At 40.8% G+C, this 20,496-nt stretch overlaps 1 protein-coding gene across 2 annotated transcripts in view; it reads right to left on the bottom strand.

Moving 5' to 3' along the window:
* The window catches only part of LOC117968928 (zinc finger matrin-type protein 4-like), an 85,813-nt gene that overhangs the window by 16,951 nt on the left and 48,366 nt on the right, over positions 1 to 20,496 (bottom strand). Inside the window, exons 4-6 of one of the 2 annotated variants that reach the window (XM_059008620.1) lie at positions 20,070 to 20,223; positions 8,750 to 8,971; positions 154 to 250 (exon numbers count right to left, since the gene is read on the bottom strand). In XM_059008620.1, the coding sequence (XP_058864603.1) occupies positions 154 to 250; positions 8,750 to 8,971; positions 20,070 to 20,223 (473 nt within the window). The remainder of the gene's footprint in view (positions 1 to 153; positions 251 to 8,749; positions 8,972 to 20,069; positions 20,224 to 20,496) is intronic. The other variant, XM_059008621.1, reaches the window with a different exon arrangement.

The following is a 20,496-nucleotide window of genomic DNA, read 5'->3' as shown; positions in this document are numbered from 1 at the left end:
GGACGAAAGAAAGAGAAAGAAAAAAGAAAGTGAGAAAAGAAAGTAAGAGAGAAAGAAAGGACAAAAGGAGAAAGAGAAAATAAAAGAAAGGAGAACAAGAAAGAAAGAACAAAAGCAAGAAAGAATGTAGGAAAGGACGAAAGGAGTACTCACTTGTTCTGGTGCTTGGACCCCTGCAGGTGTGCGTGGTACTGGTCTACTGAGTTTAGCGTCACACTACAGACATCACAGGTGTAACTGCGTTTCAGAGCTGCAACACAATGTGGAAAAACATCAGCTGATATGCAAGACCCCTTTAATCAATGAACACAAGCAGGGGAACTGCAATCTAGCCAGCACTGCATCACTCTGGAAGTGGATTTCATCTGGTAAGGTCACTGAACCTCATTTGATCTCATTAGATGCTCTAATAAACTGCAGTAGTTTAGTCAATATGATACCCCCCTATATCACTAAGGGGTTGATCAATGTATATCCCAGCAGGACTCAGTAAGTCACAGCCGGATACTTTTTTGACAGTACCAGGGAATGCACCTAGATTGCATCAAGCATTTCTTTTTAGGATAAAAGCAAAGACAGATGGTAGATGAAATCCATGGTGATGTCTCAGTAATGTAAAATGTGCTAAATAACTTAGCTGGCTTATCAGAGTGTAGGTTGATCAAATCGAAGCCTTAGGATGCAAATTACAATGAAAAAAATAAGAGACTGCAAAAATGAAGTATTATCAAAACAAAATAGGATTCGAATTTGGTTAAATTATTAAATCGATTTTTTTTTTTTTAAAGACACCCAGAAGGTATGACCTAAGTTCCAAGTTCCAAGTTCTAATTCTGAAATAAACGCATTTCTGTAAGATGCTGCTTCAGCATCGTCTCACAACACCACTTCACTCATCTAGATATGGAGTAGTTCATTCTATTATATTTCCGTTCATTGTTAGGTTTGCAAATGTAATGCAGCAGGGGCAAATGAGAAAAGCGAAGCAGTGAAGGGAATAATCGTTTTAGTATCTATCTTCCTTACAAACGTGTTTCAGAACCTCCTGGGTTCAGTCTTTCATTTCCCCCTATGAAAGAGGAGAACTTCAAGGCAAAGTGTTCATTTTGATGAAGTCTTGTAAACAGGGGGAACTGCAGCTTTAGCAAATTTTACGGCTTCTTGGTTTCTTCCTCTAACAACAGATCGTTTTTGCCCCGGGTGATTGATCATAAATCATGTATAATAAGAAATCAACAGCTGTAGATTTCACAGAATTCCAGTACATCCTATCCTGTGTACAGATGTCATGCTGTGAATAGAACACTGCAGCCTAAAACTAAACAAAACAACCCAACTGTCTAATAGCAATTCCAGTGTACAGTTTTATATATATATATATATATATATATATATATATATATATATATATATATAGTACCTCCTCAACCTGCTGACCCGCTATGTCCCTGCACGCAAGCTGAGGTCCTCTGACTCTGTCCTGCTTGTTATCCCCAAGCAAAAGTGCAGCACACTCGGAGAACACTCGTTTAGCTTCATGACTCAGACTCTCTGGAACTCTCTCCCAGCTTTGGTGCGTGACGCTCCCACCGTCGCTCGCTTTAAATCAACTCTCAAGACCCACCTGTTCTCTCTTGCTTTCCATGCTCTTTAAGCCTGATATCTGCTATTAGCTGCTGTGTTGCTGCTACTATTTCATGTATTATGCTACTATCATGTATTATGCACTTTCCACTGTATTTAATGTATTATGCTTTTTTTCCCCACTGCATAGCATGTGTTATGCATTTCTCTGTATTTAAAGTATTATGGATTTTCTTGTTGTTACTGCATCTTGTAAAGCGCTTTGTGATGGTGGTCCACTATGAAAGGCGCTATATAAAATAAAGATTGATTGATTGATTGATAAACAGTTGATACCCTGTGTGTGAGGTGTCTCTTTGCATTGTCATTTTGCAGAGTTTGAGCAGCATGTAGGATGCTGATGAATGCTTTGTTAAGTTCAGTTAAATCACATTTGCAGTTCTTAAAAAAAGAGCATGCTGTTTGGACGACCCCTGAGTCAGCTGGCCATAAAAATACAGAGGCTCATTGAAGACTTGGAAAAGACTATAAATCTCTTTTGTCAAGATCGCAAGATAAATTATCTTGTGATTCTGATATAACTGTTTGCAATCTCGAGGCTACCGAGATTTGTCCCTATAGTTAACATGTAGTTCATCCTGTTTTATACGGAATGGCAATTTCCACTAGGACAGACACTGATCAGTCAACTACACGTGTGGTGGGAAAGGAATTGACTGGTCGGGGGAAGATGACAGCTGCAGAGGACATCCGAAAGGCGTCAATCAAAACACACATTAACCCAAACAAGCAAGTTGTATTGACAAGAATGGTACAAAGGGAGTTGGGTAGGAGAGATGTCCATCAGGCAATCGGTGTGTGTGGTCATTTTAATGGATATACTCTGGTGGAATAGTAAATGTAAATGATTTCAAATAAACTGGGACGAAGACGGCAGTAAGGCATTCCAGCCACTGGAATCTAATTAAGCCTTTATAGAAAGCACTTGAGTTTAATACAGAAGCCCCATCTGTGGCCAATAGTTTTTTTTTTTTTATGAACATAATGATTTCAGGTTTCCAAGCAGATTTAATAAAATAAAAGCTTGCATATTACTGGAGTGATTTACAGCCTGCTGTCGTATTATGGTCAGTTTCCATGCAGTAGCTAAGACAGGCAGCCAGGGTGAGAGTCAGTAACATATGTTCACTATAATGCTGGCAGTGGCTTGGGATACTGGAATCATAGCAATCTGGATGAGATTAGCACAAACCTGTAATTCCACACACAGATTCCAATGGCACACATGCCTCAGTGCATTTAGATTAGCTTCTAGAGTGGCTTCTGGACAGATGATTTAAATTCCAGCTTCATCAATGAACCCAAAGAAAAAAGGCACTGAGAAGGGCATGCTTAAATATTTAAAGTCAGTAGCTTCAAATGTCCTTTCGTTTGCTTCTCTCCTCTATGCTTTAACTATGTTTTTTTTTTGGGTGTCCAATAATTTTCCCCCCTCACCGTAGCAACTCCTTAGACAGCTCAGGAGAACTGAAGGTTTAGTGGCCATTCCTCCAATCCCACGACTGGGCCAGCTTCCTCTTCTACACCCTCAAACTCAAGAGCGTGTGTCAGCGAGTTACCTCTGGAGGACAAAGGCCAGCCCTGCTGGTGTCCGCCTGAGCTCACTGGCCGCCTGGCCAGTAGGGTCCGCTGTAGCACAGTCCCTGCTGGTTTTTAAATTCTCCCTGTGGAATCCCCAGTGAAGTGACAGCTTTGCACAGCCAGGACATGAACCTGCACTCTTTATTTAGATGATAGCAGCATTTAGGTCCGCCACTGTTTAGTTCACGGGTGGGAGTAGGGCTGCGTGAAGAATATGGGTTAGTGTTTGTTTTGAACTGTTAGTGGCCTGCGGGCCACGGCAAAGGACGGGGTCCGGACTACACCACAAGAACCTCGTACTGTGGAGGTCTGCCTCATGGGCCCCGGGGACCCCCTGAAAAACATAGAAATCCTCGGACTCTGCAGAGAATCCTTGGAGGCGCTGCCTTGCGGACCGGGCCATGCCCCCAGAGGATGGAAAGTTTCATAACCTGGAAAGAAGGAAGGAAAGAGAACCCCTGTCTCCAGGAGCCGCCCTCAAAGAGGTGAGGCGGGTCCTCCAAGGCCAGGCACTGGAGTGCGCCCGCAGGGGTATCTGAAAGATAGAGTTCGTTAGTATTTGGTTTTAATATTTAAGGATCGTAGATGAGTACAGCTCTTACTGGTACAGTGAGAGAGAAACAACAGAGTCTCCGGGTGAGACAAGAAAAAGCGCATGAGCTGCGAAAGAACAGTGTGGCCGGTGGTCCCCTCTGACCCGCTGCGGTGAGGACCCCCCCTTTTAATGAAGGCATGAGTAGCTGCGGCTGACTCGAGGCCCGGGGAAGTGAGACTCACTAACCCCCCGTAGAGGAGACCGGTGCAGAGGCAACGCGGCAACTGAAATATAAAGGAGGAGGAGGGAGGAGGAGGAGGAAAAAGCAAAACGCAAGAGAGATCAAAGATTTAAAGTGGTTTAAACAGGAAGATAGCTTTGATAGGCAGGAGAAAAATAGGAGGAGAGGAGCCCTAGCTTCCGTCCCTGAACTCCACTTTAAAATTAACAATTGAATAGAACTACAGAACATCCAACTCGATATTAATGCTAATTAATATGTGTGGACTTGATACCTAATAAGTTAATTCAATCAACTGTTAATGCAGGCGTTCCTGGCGATGCTGCCCGAGGGGTTAGCTATGTACCGACAAGTACAGCATTTTTTTTGTTCCTGCAGTTGCCTTACTTGAGATGAAACGGCAGCAGTGGTGAAATCCTGCTGCGACAATCAAACCACCCCCGGCACATCTGCTTTTAATGGCATCTGTCTTAATATCCGAGCCCTTCGCGTAATTGCTGTTTACATGCGGTATTTATGGGGTGTGATTGACAGAAACAGTTGGAGACTGGGTGCATGACTGCCACCGCGCCGGCTGTGTCTCAAGGAAGCCTAGGCAAAGCAAGGAAGGGAGTGCATTATTTCATTAAACAATTTACTCATTTATTTTGAACGGATTGCTTAATTAAGCCCTCAATGCTGGTCTTAATATCTAGAAGTGTATCCAATTAGCCAGGAATCTTTCTACACTTGCTTTTGAATGGTTTCCACCTCGGCAACGTCCTCCCTTGCAGGTACCCATTTGGTATATAACAAGCAGGTGCATGTGCTTATGTATGGGGTGCATCCATGTACTGCATGAGATTGTATGCAGGACTGTTTTTTAAAAGAGCTGAAAATATCTTAAAAGAACGACTTGGTGTAAGGAAACGAAATGATGTCTGCGTGTGTGAAGGAGCGCACACAACAAGGATTGAAGAAGAATTTAACAAGTTTCCTTTATTGATTCTAATAATCAAACAGTCACACTTTCACAGCTTAATCATTACCATGGGGCACAATAATGAGGCCAATAGTTAATAACAGAATTAAAGCAATGACATCATTTTCTGAGAGACAGCATTCTGGCGACTGTTTAAAATAGATTTTAATTTTTTTTTTTTAATTTAGGAGTGCCAAAATTCTTCCCAATTTAGAATGTCCAACATAAGGTTCAGCGGGCGTCCTCCGATCCCACGACCGAGCCAGCTTCCTCTTCTACACCCAGGAACTCGAGAGCAGATGTCAGCGAGTTACCGCCTTCTGGAGGACAAAGGCCAGCCCTGCAGGTGTCCGCTCACTAGGCGCCTGGCCAGTAGGGACTGCTGTAGAGTCCTGAGGAGAAATAGTCTCTGACCCAAGGGAGCACCAGAGCCAATGCGATGCTCCCTCCGGAATCCCCAGCAAAGACCGGCGACTTTACAAAACCAGGACGTGCTCCCCTGACCATGACTCACCCTGCATACCATGCAGCTGTGCTTTTACCAGGCAAGCCACTTGGGGACCCCTGTTTAAAAGAGGTTTAAAGCACGCCTGACCCTAATGGATGTATTATTTATTTAAAATGGAAAATCGTATTCACTGGAAAAGCCAAAGAGCTAAAAACAGCTAGTTTACAAAAGACGTCCCAGGAGGAAGGCAGGAGCAAGTTACAGGTACACACAAGCATGCAGTAAGCACACAGTGTCACGATCCAGGTATTCTTGTATTCACTTCACATCACAAGGCTGGTTCAAGTGATCAAACAGCAATCTCGAAATGAAAGTGGCACTGTGGATCTGAGTTCTGTGGGTAGTTTATTCCAGTCCGAGAGGGCAGCAAAAGCAGAAGCTGGTATTTTTAAATATTTATGTAAGAAATACATCAGGAAATGCAACACTAAACAAATGGGGTGTTTCTTCTATCCACTGCGGGCAATGGCTTTCTTTTCACATTGAGGAAAGTGAAGCCTATTTCTCATGCCACCACACCATACATTGACAGATATTAGGACCTCACAAGGGGTCCTAATACCTCCTGCACAAGAACTGCATTTATTATACACTAGTACAATGTTATACTAAACATGACACAATAACTTGTGCAATAAGGCCTTGACTGCTCTCCTTTACAATTGAATTGTATTTTTTTTTTGTAGGACTATTCGCATTTCTACAGCTTGGTTTATTGAAAAACAAATGCAATAAAGAAAATTCAATCTCGATCGCTCTGTCGTAATTATTATTTCCAAGTAAAAAAAAAAAAAGAAGATATTGCTACACGCATAAAGCATTTTAAAGCCAACAATACCAAAAAGGAATTGCTTACCAGTTTAAATATGAAGGTCAACATAAAGCAGGGAACAAATCTACTGAAATTGGACACTTTTAACCCTAACCCCAACCCCAACCCTCCAGTCTTAGAAGCTTCTCCTTTGAAATGTTAATGATTTTCAGATCGAGAAAGCAGGACCAGTGGATATTGTTTTTGGCTCTTCGATTGCAGCCTAACAGTATGAACCATTGACTGTCTGTGCCAATTTAAAGCAGCAGCAAGCATCAATGAAACCAATGAAAACACTCATGTAGACACGACTATGATTTTTCTATTGTCATGATTGCTAGTGTATACATTATATATAGATTGTTTTGTACATGTACCACCTTGAAAGCGGTTGTAAGTGCTTGTACCAATTATTAGTACATGCTTCCTTCACAAAATAGCAATCTTTAAGAGATCTGTGTGTGTGTGTGTGTGCGTGTGTGTGTTTGTACTTCGTGTGCACAGTGATCTGGAGACAAATGAAAATGGAATCAAAAGGTAAGAATGTGGTTGATTAAGCCAGTAAATATTTATTTACATCCAATTTACCATTCTTGCCCATAAATTAGCTCGTAAATAAGTGGAGAGGCTGGCCGTAGGGAAGCCATGGGCAGGGGTGCAGGATAGCTGCCCTCCCCGTTAGACAAAGCCAAAAAGCAGGTGAAGGCTGGGGAGCAGGAGGCTGGGGAGGAGGAGGCTGGGGAGGAGGAGGCTGGGGAGGAAGAGGCTTGGGAGGAGGAGGCTGGGGAGGAGGAGGCTGGGGAGGTGGAGGCTGGGGAGGAGGAGGCTGGGGAGGAGGAGGCTGGGGAGGTGGATGCTGGGGAGGTGGAGGCTGGAGAGGAGGATGCTTAGCTCAACTGATGGATTTTGAGAATCCTAAAGCTTTTGTTATGGCACATCACAACAAAACTGTGTGATCTTTGAACCAATGATCCAACCGCCTGACTGGTGGAAAAAACTGTAAAAAAAATCTGTGATTTTTGAGAAATGCATATTTGTTTAGCGTAAAACCTGCTGTGATTTGTGGTTTACATTTGTTTTTAAATGTTACCACTGCGGTATCATTCTACCAATGGCGCCTCCTTAAGACTCACCTCTTCAAACAGCACCTGTAGAACTCCTCTGTTGTATCCTGGGACACTATCACCCTTCATTTAAATATGCTTTATTTTGCTCTTATCTGCCCCCTATTTTACTGCATTTAATCCTGTACCTCAGAATATTGTAATCTGCCAAGTGTTTAATCTGTAGTATTTTGTACTTAATCATATCCTGATGTAACTATCACTATTTAATCATATCCTGATGTAACTTTCACTATTATCTGCTGTATTATTGAATTGTGGTTTGTCACACTTGAGAATTATTGTATTTCTTGTTCTTATTGTATGACTTATATTGTAACACTTGAATGTATTTGTATTTGCTTGCGATTGTAAGTCTCCCTGGATAAGGGCGTCTGCTAAGAAATAAATAATAATAAATAAATATCATTATAGCTGCCCTTCTCCAACCATTCTGAATCCCCTTAGTGTGATACAGAACTATTGCAGGGTTAGCACACTGCACTCCCTTTGCAGTGTCTTAGAGAAATGCACTGCAAATTGTTTCAGCAATTGGTCCTCATACTGACAGGAATACCTGAAACACGTGTATGTCAGGCTCAGTGATGCGCTGGTGTGTGTGATTCATTGGGCTTCATCAGTAAAGTGCACTGAAGTGCAGTAATGTCATCAGAGCACACAGCCAGTACAGCTCCAGTTCCCTTGGAGATAACATTGTAAGAAGCTCTGCCCTCCCTTCGCCCTTACACTGGGCTCCCCCTGGGGTGAGGCCACGAGCTGATCTGTCAAACCTCAACCTGCAAGGAGAGAAATCCTGTCGGCAGCCACATATTTACCATTCCAATTCCTTGAGGCCTTCAGCTCTGAGAGGGCTGAGTTAGTGGGGAAAAAAAAGTGTTGCATGCGAGGAACAATCTAGTGCATTCTTTTAAATTCATAATGAATTCCAGCGTGAATCCCACAGGAATAAGACCTGGATATCTTAAGCACTTCCTCTGAGTTCTGAAGTAATTCATTTTGAATTCAACCCCTGTTAATTCATGTGGATTAAACTACCCATATTCATTCCATGTTCCTTTGTTGATCACATGTATAAGGCAGGCATGAATTCATGCATGAGTTAACACTTCTCCCAGTTCCCTGGTGGGCGAGTAACATGGGATGCTAGCTTGAGAGTTTAGAGTTAGGGGTAGGGTTAGGGATAGAGTTAGGGTTATATCGTTCAAAAAGATTTACCGGTTAAGTACATTGTAACTATGCATAATAACATTGCAATTAAGTGTAAGTCCACATGTATTTGCTAAGTAACTGCTATGTAAATACACAGTAATTAGAGACACTTCATGGAAAGCGTTTCAAAGTTACCTTTGAGCTCCCCCAGGTCTATTGTCTTGCCCAGCTGCTCCAGCAGGTCCGCCCGTGCTGCGTTCTTCTTGTGCTTTTTGCCATCGTAGTGCTGCTGTGCCATGCCCGGGTTGTTGAACCAGGCGTTGCAGAGCTGGCAGTACCGATCAGAGTCTCGCCGCTCCCGGGGCGAAGTGACCGTCGGCATGATCTCTGGGGTCTTCACCGGACTGGGCGGCACCTCTGTGATACAAAACAACACAACTGTCAAAGCATGTATGTCTGGGGCCATTGGACATATTGTCTTGGTTATTTATTTACGGATTAAAAAAATAATAATGATGACTTTTTTTTTTAATTATTATTTTTAAATCAAACCATAAAGGTCAAATGCAGAACAAAACAAAAAAGAGGGGAAAAAGAAAAAAACAAACAGTTTATGAATAAGTAAGAGTGGGGGCTCTCAAAATAAAAAGGAAATAGTAAATACTGTGAGCGAGTGCACGTTAGCATATCCAAAGTTCTGCATGCGTAACATGAACATATTCTTCATGGTGGAAGCAGCAGCTGACCAAGCAGTCTCTTCCCTTGCACTGGCATGATGTCATCTAGCAGCGCTTCTCTGTCAGCTGCAGAGTGCAACCCCATACAGGTTTAGAGGTGTCTCAGTCAACACCCAGCCATGTAGAGTGGTGCCTTATTTTAACAATACAGACAGATAAGTAATCTAAGTAATTACTTTAAGACCAGCAGTGCAGTCCTAAATCTGAAGGTACTGGAACACCTCTAAAATATAGATGTTCTTAAACAAGAATTCACATTTTATTTGCATACTGAACTTCTAGTAAGTATTTCCACAAAGTGTCTTTCTCCATCTTGTCATCGATCACCGGACAGCACTGCACGATAAAGCAAAGAACATTTTGATACAGAAACATAAGTATTCGAAACCCGCAGAATGAGAGAAGCAACCATTTCCTAATCAGAGGAGTCCAGGTGCCACTCCTTATTTTAATCTGAATCCTTTTCTTCATTAATAAATTATGATTCCCTCGGGGCACATTGAAGAATGAAAAATAAGGGTGTTTTATACAATAGTTGGTATTGAAACACCCTCTCCCTATCTCATTTCATTTCTGTCTTTGAACAAAAATGGTCCCTCGTTCAATGAATATTTGATCTTAATATTTGTCATACAACTAGCCCATTAGGACCATCCCATGTATAGAGATCCATTACATATCATGACCTGCATATTGCAATACACATTGCACCATGACATCGGTGTATCGTCACAGCCCTATTGGACAGAAAGACACACTGTTTGATGATCTACTTATATCTGCAGTCGAGGATTTTCAGACCAACTGTGAAGGCACTGTAATGCCTCTGCAGATTACCTTTAGGACAAACAAATATTGCACTTGTGCAGCATTTAGGCCAGGTATTGAAGTCTACCGTTATTAAATATTGTAGGCGATATCAAAGTTGCAGTTCAGATGTGCAAATGGTAAAAGTTGGTCTTAAATGCTGACATGAGAATGCTTCTTGAGATTGCTTCTAAAGAGTTAAGCCTCTTTTGAAAATGCACAGAACTAGTAGGCTGGTGACTAAACTGAAGTATGAATGTGGGCTTGACAATAACCAGGCACTGTGTACAGCAACAATACAGACTGGTCCCCGGGAGCTCCATGGCAACACACAGACACAACTAAAAACAGCGTCCTAGCAACCACGCTTGACATTCCAATTATTATATTCTGTATTAAAGTAGTCAATTACACCCACAGGTAGAATCAAATGAGCGGACTGTCTTTGATCCTGTGGTTTCTATTCGAATGAAAAGGATGAGGGGAGCCTAGCTGTTTGCTTGGCTTACTTTTTACACAAGGCACAATTTAATCTGAGAAATTGGACAAGAGAATTGCGTGTTGCCGTTGTGGCAGCGGATTTAAAAAAAGAAAAAAAAAACAAGAAAAGTGAAAAAAAAGAATGCAGCAATTTTCTGTTCGTTCCAAGGGATTCTTCTTCTTGGATATAATTAGAAAGGGTCACACTATTGTGTAAAGCCTTAGAAGACAGTCTGCATTGTGCGGATTCCTAATTGCTGCTATATTAATCTGCTTGCCTTCATGACCTTGCTGTGTCGCAGTTGTTGTTGACTTGGTTTCTGTGAAGCTGATATTGAGATCATACCCAGCACAGTATGTCTGTATAGTTATTTTAGCTCAGCTCACCGCTACCACCCCCGCGCTGACTCGGGAGCGGTGAAGACGAGCACACGCTGTCCTCTGAAGCGTGTGCCGTCAGCCGACCGCTTTTTTTCACACTGCAGACTCACCATGCAGCCACCCAGAGCTACAGCGTCGGAGGACAACGCAGCTCTGGGCAGCTTACAGGCAAGCCCGCAGACGCCCGGCCAGACTACAGGGGTCGCTGGTGCGCGGTGAGCTGAGAACACCCTGGCCGACCTAACCCTCACTCCCCCCGGGCGGCGCTCGGCCAATTGAGCGCCGCCCCCCTGGGAGCTCCTGTCCTCGGTCGGCAAAGGAATAGCCTGGACTCGAACTCGCGACGTCCAGACTATAGGGAGCATCCTGTACTCTACGCGAGTGCTTTTGTGCCATTCGGGAGCCCTTTGGCTGGGGGATTTCCATTGACTATGATTATTTTCTTTACCAGAAGCTGGTGCAAGTACCAGATAAATATCTAAAACTTTGCACAGTAATTTTGCATTTGCTATGCATTTACCAAGGTTTACCCTGGTTTGCCATGCTTATTAATATGCTTTACCCTACTCAATATTATTTACAATGCTTACCTATGCTTCACCATGCTGTAATTGTGCTTTATTTGCCATTGAAAACTTTTATAAGGGGAATGTGAATGACAGAGAATATACCACTTGTCAGGTAATTCAGGGTATTACACTGGTATTAAAGCAGTTTCCCTATGCTAGTGGTTTATCCCACTATATGCCTTAGGGTAGAGTTTATTACTGTTATCGTTTTAAATGTGGATGATCTAATTAATAGCATCATTTTCCGTTACAGTTGACTGATAGCTATACTGCATGGAATGATCTAGTTTAATTGCTTTTTTTTGTAATGGCCTCTTTTCAAAGATGGGCAATGTGTGGCATGTAATGGTTATTTCAGATATGAAAATAGATTAACTCAATGTGGTGGATAATGTGACCAGCCTTCTCCTACCAGTGAAACTTACAGAAATAACCAATGCGGGTTACAGTTTTCTGAAGTTAGCATTCAAGCATTATGAATCTAGGGTAACCGCTAACACTGTCTCTAATTACTTTGTATTTACATAGTAGTTACAAAGTAAATACATGTTTACTTACACATAATTACAATGTTATTAAGCATAGTTACAATTTACTTAATGCATCTTTTTGCACAACATAAGTAACACTACTGTATCAGAAAAGGGTTAGGGTTAGAGTTAGGGTTAGGGTTGGGTTTTAAGTTTACAGTCAGGTTTAGGGATAGGGTTAGGGTTATATCATGCAAAAAGTGTACACATTAAGTATATTGTAATTATGCATAATAACATTGTAAGTACACATGTATTTACTAAGTAACTTCTATGTAAATACACAGTAATTAGAGACACTTAATGTAAAGTCTTATTGAATCCAGCATTCCAGCAATGCTGGTTTTCAGCATCGGCGTAGTCGGAATATTATTTTTCCAGAATTTGCTCCCATTCTGAGTTATGCTTCTCTGTCTTTATCTTGTTTTGAGATGAGCTTGTCTGAAGAATCCTAACTGCCAGCACTGAACAGCCTTCCTCATTCCATTCAAATCGGGTGACAATGTGACTTTTTAACAAGCCCCACCAACTTATATACATATATACAGACTGAGAGTCGGTGGGGGCGAGTTGAAAGGTTACATGGTCACATGATTTGAATGGAATGAACAGGGCTTCTGGCCCCGGCAAGCAGAATTCTCCAGGCAAAGCCCAGAACTCAGACCCACTCGGAATGACTGTAAACACCACAAGCATACAGAATAAGGTGAAATCGGTGTGCATTTCATTACACAAATCAAAAAACCTTACCCTTTTAATATGATTCAATTTAACACAAAGTCATTATTTAAGAAAATCGCTCGATTTATAAAGCTACTCAATGTTAATCCGACAGGGTTTTAGTTTTTTTAAAGGTACGTTTGAATTAAATCAGGTTTAACCATTAGGGGGTAGAAATCATGTTTTAACCCCTAATCCAGAAATGAGGGTAACGATTGTTCTGTTGAGAAATGCACCCGAGAACAAAGCCCCTTTTTCAAAGCAAAAGGTTTCTTGTGATATTTTATGAACTAGGTCAGAGCTTCAGCACAGCTTGAGCTGCAAGCTGTGTAGAACATTTTCTGTGGAGAGTTTTAAACCTTAAAAAAACAGTGAAAGGGCACATTTCAAAATGTTTAATCCCAAGGCACTAAAATGACCAGTCCCCAGGGCATCACTCCCCTTTGTAGATATTGTTAGTCCTCCTAGTCTACCAAAATAAAACATAAAAAAGTATGCAGTTCTGTGAAGTGAAATTTGTTCAGGAAACTCATGCGATATATTATTTAATAAAGCGTACACTAGACCACACTACTACATTATATATATTTTACACTACATTCTATGGCCTTTGACCTCAGTATTCGAGGTACCCCTGCCCATAAAATAGCTCACAGATGTACAGTAGTGTGTAAATATATTTGAACACCCCATTGCTTCTGTTGTTTTGATTTGTTGTGCATAAGAAATCAAACCACTGTAACTGAAACTGTGTGATTATCCAATTTAATGGATGACTTTAATAGACCACCCGTGGAATTAATTTCAAATAGTAAGAGAAAAGGAACACACAGTCACACATGGTAAAATGCACGAGACTTTTCAGAAGTTGTTTAAGATGCCTGATTAAAGCACAAAGTGGTCTAACATTTTCACAAGCGTGCCTATTGTTTCTTTATCACTGACTACTGACCACTAATTCTCACACCTGGAGGTATTCACACAGGTAGGCATATAAAGAACATACATGACCAATTTTGAAGTGTTCTAATACATTTGCACACGACTGTATGTAACATGTGTGCAGGCTGACAGCCACCACTATTGTATGACCATCGCCAACCACAGACAAATTCATCTCAATGCTGCTAGTCTTCTTCTCAGACAGAAACAAAAAAAATGTGTATTTCCTACCAGCATGCATTGAGGCAGCAGTGCTTTGTAAACTTTTTTTATTTATCTTTGGGATTTGTTGCATTCAACTAGGTGGGAAACAGTGCGTCACAAACTGCTGCACTGGCAATTTTCTCTTTTATTTATTTATTTTTTTCCACTTGCTCTGACCGTGTTTGCTTGGTGAGCCGGGCCTGTCGTTCTGGTCTTGCTCACCACTGCGTGCCACCCTTCAGGCATTTCACATTTCAAGTGCAGACATGCAGAGAACACGCTGCACAACTTTGCATGTTTAATCATAGTTTAGTGCAGTTATAACGTGGAGGGCAGTGGTACTCAACTCCGGCCCTCAAGATCGAATCCAATCCAGGTTTTTACTCCAAGCAGGTTCTAATGTAACTGCTAAGAGGCAATAAACTAATTCAGGACCAGGTTGGAATAAAGACCAGGACTGGAAAAGATCTCGAGGGCCAGAGTTGAGTAGGGTATAAGAGATGCCATTTCACACACGTCTCTTATTAAAAGCTCAGGTTCATTTTGCAGCCCTCTCACTCAAACTGCATGAGATGACATCTCGTATACAGCAAGAGACACCCTTGCATGCAGTGTATTAACTTGTACATTCACTGTGCATCTGCTACCTGCTACACAGGACATGAATCTGGAGTTAATGAGCCTGTCATAAGTAAACTACCCCACAAGATAAAATCCCATTATTAGATATTAATCGTGGTAGATGGGTTGGTAGACCATTCACTGTATTCATCTACAACTTACTAATATAATCATTATGTTTAAGAATGGTTGAAAGGGTCATTAGTTAGAATCATAATAATAGAACTGGAGGATGCTGCAGTATAATTATGGCTTCCAATCCCAAAGTCTATGTCATGTTTTCTATGTGTGAGATTCGACCTTCAATTTCTGTGGGTGCGATGGTACATACATTACAGAACATCTATAGCGCTGCTGTGCAATTATAATCATATTATATAGCTACGTGATACACACAGTGTATGAGGCAGTATTGTGTCTTCTTAACAGATAACCAAGGTGAATGCCATTATCTTGCCTCTATTATACTACCCCACACTTTTTATATTTAACAGATAAAACCTTCCTTGTTTTCGGCTGTCGGGTAATCATTTCCCGAGGACAAATTTTAGAATGAGGTTCTGCAAGGTGTATAATTGTGCAGCAAATAAATTAATCTTAATAAAAGGAACAGTTGCATTTTCGTTTGCTTTTCACCCAAAACAGAAAGTACTGCTTACTGAAAATAGTCTATTAAGCTATTAAGCGTTGCGAATCATAATCTAAGCTGACTCAGGGAATCCTGCAGAATACAAATAATATCATATCATTTTATTCAAGCTGCCAATCAGACGCCCACAATGCACCTGGTAACTCCTGGATTAACCCTTTTATTGCCAACCTCTACAGACCTGAGTTTCTAGAGTGTAAATCGGACTGAGCAACTGTAAATAATAACTCTTAGAGTTAAAAACTATTTAGAATAACAATCTGAAAGAAAAGAGCTTCCAAAGTGAATTTAACTTGTTACATAACTATAAAATGTGCATCCGATGAAAATGATACAAAGTATATCTTTAAGAGGTTTCCACTGTACTGCATTGTAAAACATTTCTCTGGTTCCCAGGCTAAGCAAACATGCCCCAGAGGTCCACTGGTGGAACCCCTGCAGATTCCATGCTTAGTAAAGACCCCAGCGAGTCAACACTGCTTAATATTGACTGAGCCTCAGCAAGAACAACAGGGCCTTGTTGGAAGCCTCAGTATGCGAAGAGCTTAATGCCAGCAGACTGCCACCTCACTAACCCTTCTTATGAAAAAATCAATAATACAATCCTGCAGACGCCACGAATACATCCAGAATTTATCTTTCTGACATCTCCTGTTCACTATGAATAAATCACTGTCTGACTCTCTGAGAAAACAAAATACACACACGCACAAGCAATAAATATTTATCGAGCTGCACCAAAACATATTCTGACACCTAAGTTTTAAAAAAGCTATCTTTTTTCATATCTATCAAAACTTGAATTCTTAAGAAAAAAAATTCATCGAGATTGAAGAAGAGGAATGCAATCAATAGTGGTATACAATTGCCACGTAGTTTGGCGAAACTGAAAAATGACTTTAAGTGAAAGTGATTCTAACAGCTTTGATGTAAAAAGAAAGACTGTGCTATTTTAACCAATACGTGACAATTGAATAAACAGGTAAACTTCCAGATATACTGCAGCGAGAAAGTCAAAGACAGTAACACTGCTGGTTTTCGTTTCAAACAATCTCTCAGTTACTTAATTGCACCAATTATTGGCTTAATTAGTTAAGATTAACAGGTGTTCCAGACCTTTAGCCACTGATGATGTAAAGACACCTATAAAACATGCTGGATTGGGGCTCTCCAGGACCAGGGTTGGAGACGCCTGCTTTAGGGCAACTGAAATATTATCAGATCCTTATAAAGATTGGTTCTTTTTCCCTAGTTCAACCATTTACAATTACAGCACTCTTTCAATAGTTATTAACCATAGTTTATCCTGGTTTGCCATGTTCATTAATATGCTTTCCCATACATCGCTATTCTTTACCATGCTTACCTATGCTTTACCAAAAGGGTGTCCAATCCCGGTCCTGGAGGGCCATTCCACTCCAGGTTTAACAGGTAACATGAGATAATGAACTACTTTAGGGTCTAGATTAATTGGTTCAATTAAACAAGAACAGGGTTGGAACAAAGACCAGGAGTGGAATAGCCCGACTTTGACCACCCCTGCTTTACCACGATGCTTGATTACACTTTGCTGTGCTTTTACTATGGTAAACTTTTAGATGTTTTATTTCCACACGCGTTATACAAACGTCTTCAATGATTTTGTATTGCCAGCAGTAAGCAGTGGCAGAGCCTCACTGCACTGTAACACTGTAACCAAGGCATTGCTTGTGTGACGCCACTATAAAAGCAGATGGAGAATTACAGCACCCCGACGCATACGCTTAGAATAAACTAAAGCCATTTGCTAAAATCAGTGATCAGGGACAGCAGCTTCCTCAAACCAACTGGGAAGGTGCCCACTGTGACTGTGTGATTGATGGGTTTGTCTGCCTTTTCCCACTTGGGTCCTTTGCAACTTTTGTTTCAGAACGATAGCCACAGATGGCTTGTCTAATGAGTGTATCCATCAGAGAAAGAGGCATGTAAAAAGCATGTATTATTATTATTATTATTATTATTATTATTATTATTATTATTATTATTTATTTCTTAGCAGACGCCCTTATCCAATGTATAAGGGGGGGGGAAACAATTTTTAACTGCACCAAATGAAACTTGGTTCAAAAACAAAGATATTGGGCGTGCAGATTTTTTTTTTCATATTTTAATACAGTATTTTGTTAACCAGTCACACTTTTTTTTAACCGAAATACACATTTCAGTTTGTGGGGAGCAGCCTGGCACAGTTTCTCTTATAAAAGTTTACCCCGGTAGATCTGCATGGTATTCCTATGGTTATACTATGCATTGCATGTTTTTGAATATGCTTTATCACACCTCTCTGAGCTTTACAGTGCTTCCCTATCCTTTAACATGCTTTCACTTTGCTATGCTTTTACAATAGTAAACTTTAATAAGGGGTGTTACACATGGTCCTCACTACAATCTATACATTAGATTGGGGTGCACTGTTACTGTACAGATTCACCTTTACAGACACTATTTGGATCTTGAGAACCATATGACAGCCTAGTTTTCAAACCGTATTAGTGTAAACAGTAGAGTTGGGTTTACTACACTGACTGTAATCTTTATAAATATTTGTAAATATGGAGGCCTTACTGTCAGCTGGAATGGTTTTGCCAATACCACGAATACAGATGCAACACAGAAAGACTGAAAAGCAAAAGGCAGGCTATTTTTCAAATGACCTTCTGTAGTAAACATACCAGAATGCTTTATGTGTGGCCATAACCCAGGGGGGGGGGTCTATTGAGCCCCCCGGCAAGATCTCAAATCCAGTGACATCACCATGATGCACATCACAGGCTACATGCAGTAAACAAAAAAAACTGCCTTCTAGCGAAACAAAACACACAGACACACAGCCCCGAAATATAAAGACAAGAAAAACATTTGACTTTCTAACCTAAGCCATCTCTGAAAGCAGCTTCTAAATGTATTTATTTTAGCATGTGGGCCCCGTGCTCTACTCTGCGCAATCTTCTTTTGGGTCAGTAATTACTCAGCTACGATTGCTTCTTAAAATTAATTTGTTTTGAAAAGTTATGAGCCATTATTTTTTGTTTTCTTTCTTGCCTCAAAGCCTGTCAGGATGTTTCAAATGAAAGTTTCCAAAACCTCCCTCAAAGTGGAGAGCGAACAGAGCCTGCGGCTACAGCGCCCTATGCAGGCTGGCAAAATGATTCTCAACTCAACTAAAAAACCCAAACGTTTTGCATCACTCTATACAATTAACCAATTTTGCTGCATGAAGTCAAATGAAACCTGCTGAATAATGTTATGTTAACATATGGAATTACAAGCTAGAACATGCAACGCAAGACTCCATTTGCTGTCCGGACAATCATTGCGTGTCAGAGAACATTAGCAACGCTCAACAGGACAGAGATGAGTAAACTTTGCAAAGCTGCTGTCTGCTGTCAACTGGGATCAAGCTCTCTTCCAGAACAGGTCTCAGAATAGCACTAGGAAGCAATTTGGTAAATATGTCATTTCTTATTAATGAAGACACTGGAAAAAAAAGTATTTTAGTACTACTATATAAGTATGGCTGTGAATAGGTATGTTGGTGTGGATGTATTGACAGTGTGTATTTAGTGATACAGTGTGGAGTAGTAGGGCAGCAGTGTGGAGTAGTGGTTAGGGCTCTGGACTCTTGACTGGAGGGTTGTGGGTTCAATCCCAGGTGGGGGACACTGCTGCTGTACCCTTGAGCAACTTACTTTACCTAGATTGCTCCAGTAAAAACCCAACAGTATAAATGGGCAATTGTATGTAAAAATAATGTGTAAAAAATAATGTAATTGTATGTAAAAATAATGTGATATCTTGTGACAATTGTAAGTTGCCCTGGATAAGCGTGTCTGCTAAGAAATAAAAAAAAAAAAAAAAGATTTCTTTCTCAAAGCCTTATATTGAAATGTTTCTTTTAGTACTACAAAACATACCACCATTGAGTGCATGGATGGACTCTTATTGATGCGTTTTCTATTTATTTATCCATAACTACAAACACTAAATCATAGCGTTTCTACAGTGAAAGATCGTGTACTACGTTCCTGATAGTTTGTCCGCACTTGGAATACTGTGTCCAGTTCCGGTCACCACAACACCAAAGGGACATTGTGGCCTCGAAGAGACCAAAGAAGAGCAGCCAGACTGATCCCAGCAGGGTTTAAAGGACTGCGATGAAGAAAGGATGAAAGATCGGAAGCTACTTAGCCTGGAACAAAGAAGAATCGGGGGTATAGAACGGGCTACCTAGTCAAGTTGAATCACTGGGATCCTTTAAGACCCGACATGACAAAGTTCTGAGATCAATCAGCTAGTAGGAACCGGGCAAGCTTAGATGGGACGAATGGCCTCCTCTTGTTCGTTAATTTTCTTACGTTCTTGTGTTATCAGTTTTAGAAATTTGGAATAACTGAGTTCAAGTTAAAAAAAAAAAAAGCTTAATAAGGACAAGCTTAAATTATCAATGCACTCCTGCCCACATTTCATTATTCAGATTCACCAAATGCTCAGTCCCCCCCGAGGACGGTTTATAAACCCTACAGCCAAAACCCTGCTGTTCCAAAAACAATCCCGTTGCACTTTTTTTTATTTTTCTCTTTCTTCTTCTTTTTAATTTGCTCGTTCTTGACAACCGCGTGGAAAAAAAATAGGAACAGTTGGACAACCGTGTTTTCCAGATTTACAAATATTAAAAGAAAAAAAAGACAACAGCTGAGCTGCTAATTACATCGAGGGAAGTTGTGGACTTAGTGTTTTGTTTTGGCTAAGGTAAATGGCTCTCGTTCAAATGAAAAGTTCTGTGTAGCATTAGAAAAATCCCCTGTGCATTGGTGTTATGCATGGAAGGAGACCTACCTTTTGTTATGGCAGGCTGCTCCCCTAGCAGTAGCTTTAGCCTCTTGGCGTGGATTTTTCCCTGATAATGAGACTGCGCCACCACTGCTGATGTAAACGACATGTTGCAGAGCGTGCAACATTTGTTCTTGTCCACATCTCCGTCCTCGCTTCCCTGTGTTAGGAAAACAAATACCTCTATTAAAAGGAGTATCAACCATTGCTGGGGTCTATTCAATTGATATAAAAAGCGGTGGATGATCTAAGCAAAAACAACAACAGTGAACCAAAATATAGTAAATGCAAGATAAATGAAAAAATAAAAAATGTAATACCAAGTACTTTAAAAATAGTAGCGAAAGAAGGAGTCGGTATTAAGATCTCTGTGTGTGTTCGCATTGTGCTCTGCAATTTGATCTGAATTATTGTATGCAGATTGTCTTATGCA

This window comes from Acipenser ruthenus, chromosome 37 (genome assembly GCF_902713425.1).
Source record: "Acipenser ruthenus chromosome 37, fAciRut3.2 maternal haplotype, whole genome shotgun sequence".
Classification (NCBI taxonomy): Eukaryota; Metazoa; Chordata; class Actinopteri; order Acipenseriformes; family Acipenseridae; genus Acipenser; species Acipenser ruthenus.
Note: the sequence above shows the minus strand (reverse complement) of the source record. Positions and strands in the feature narration are given on the sequence as shown.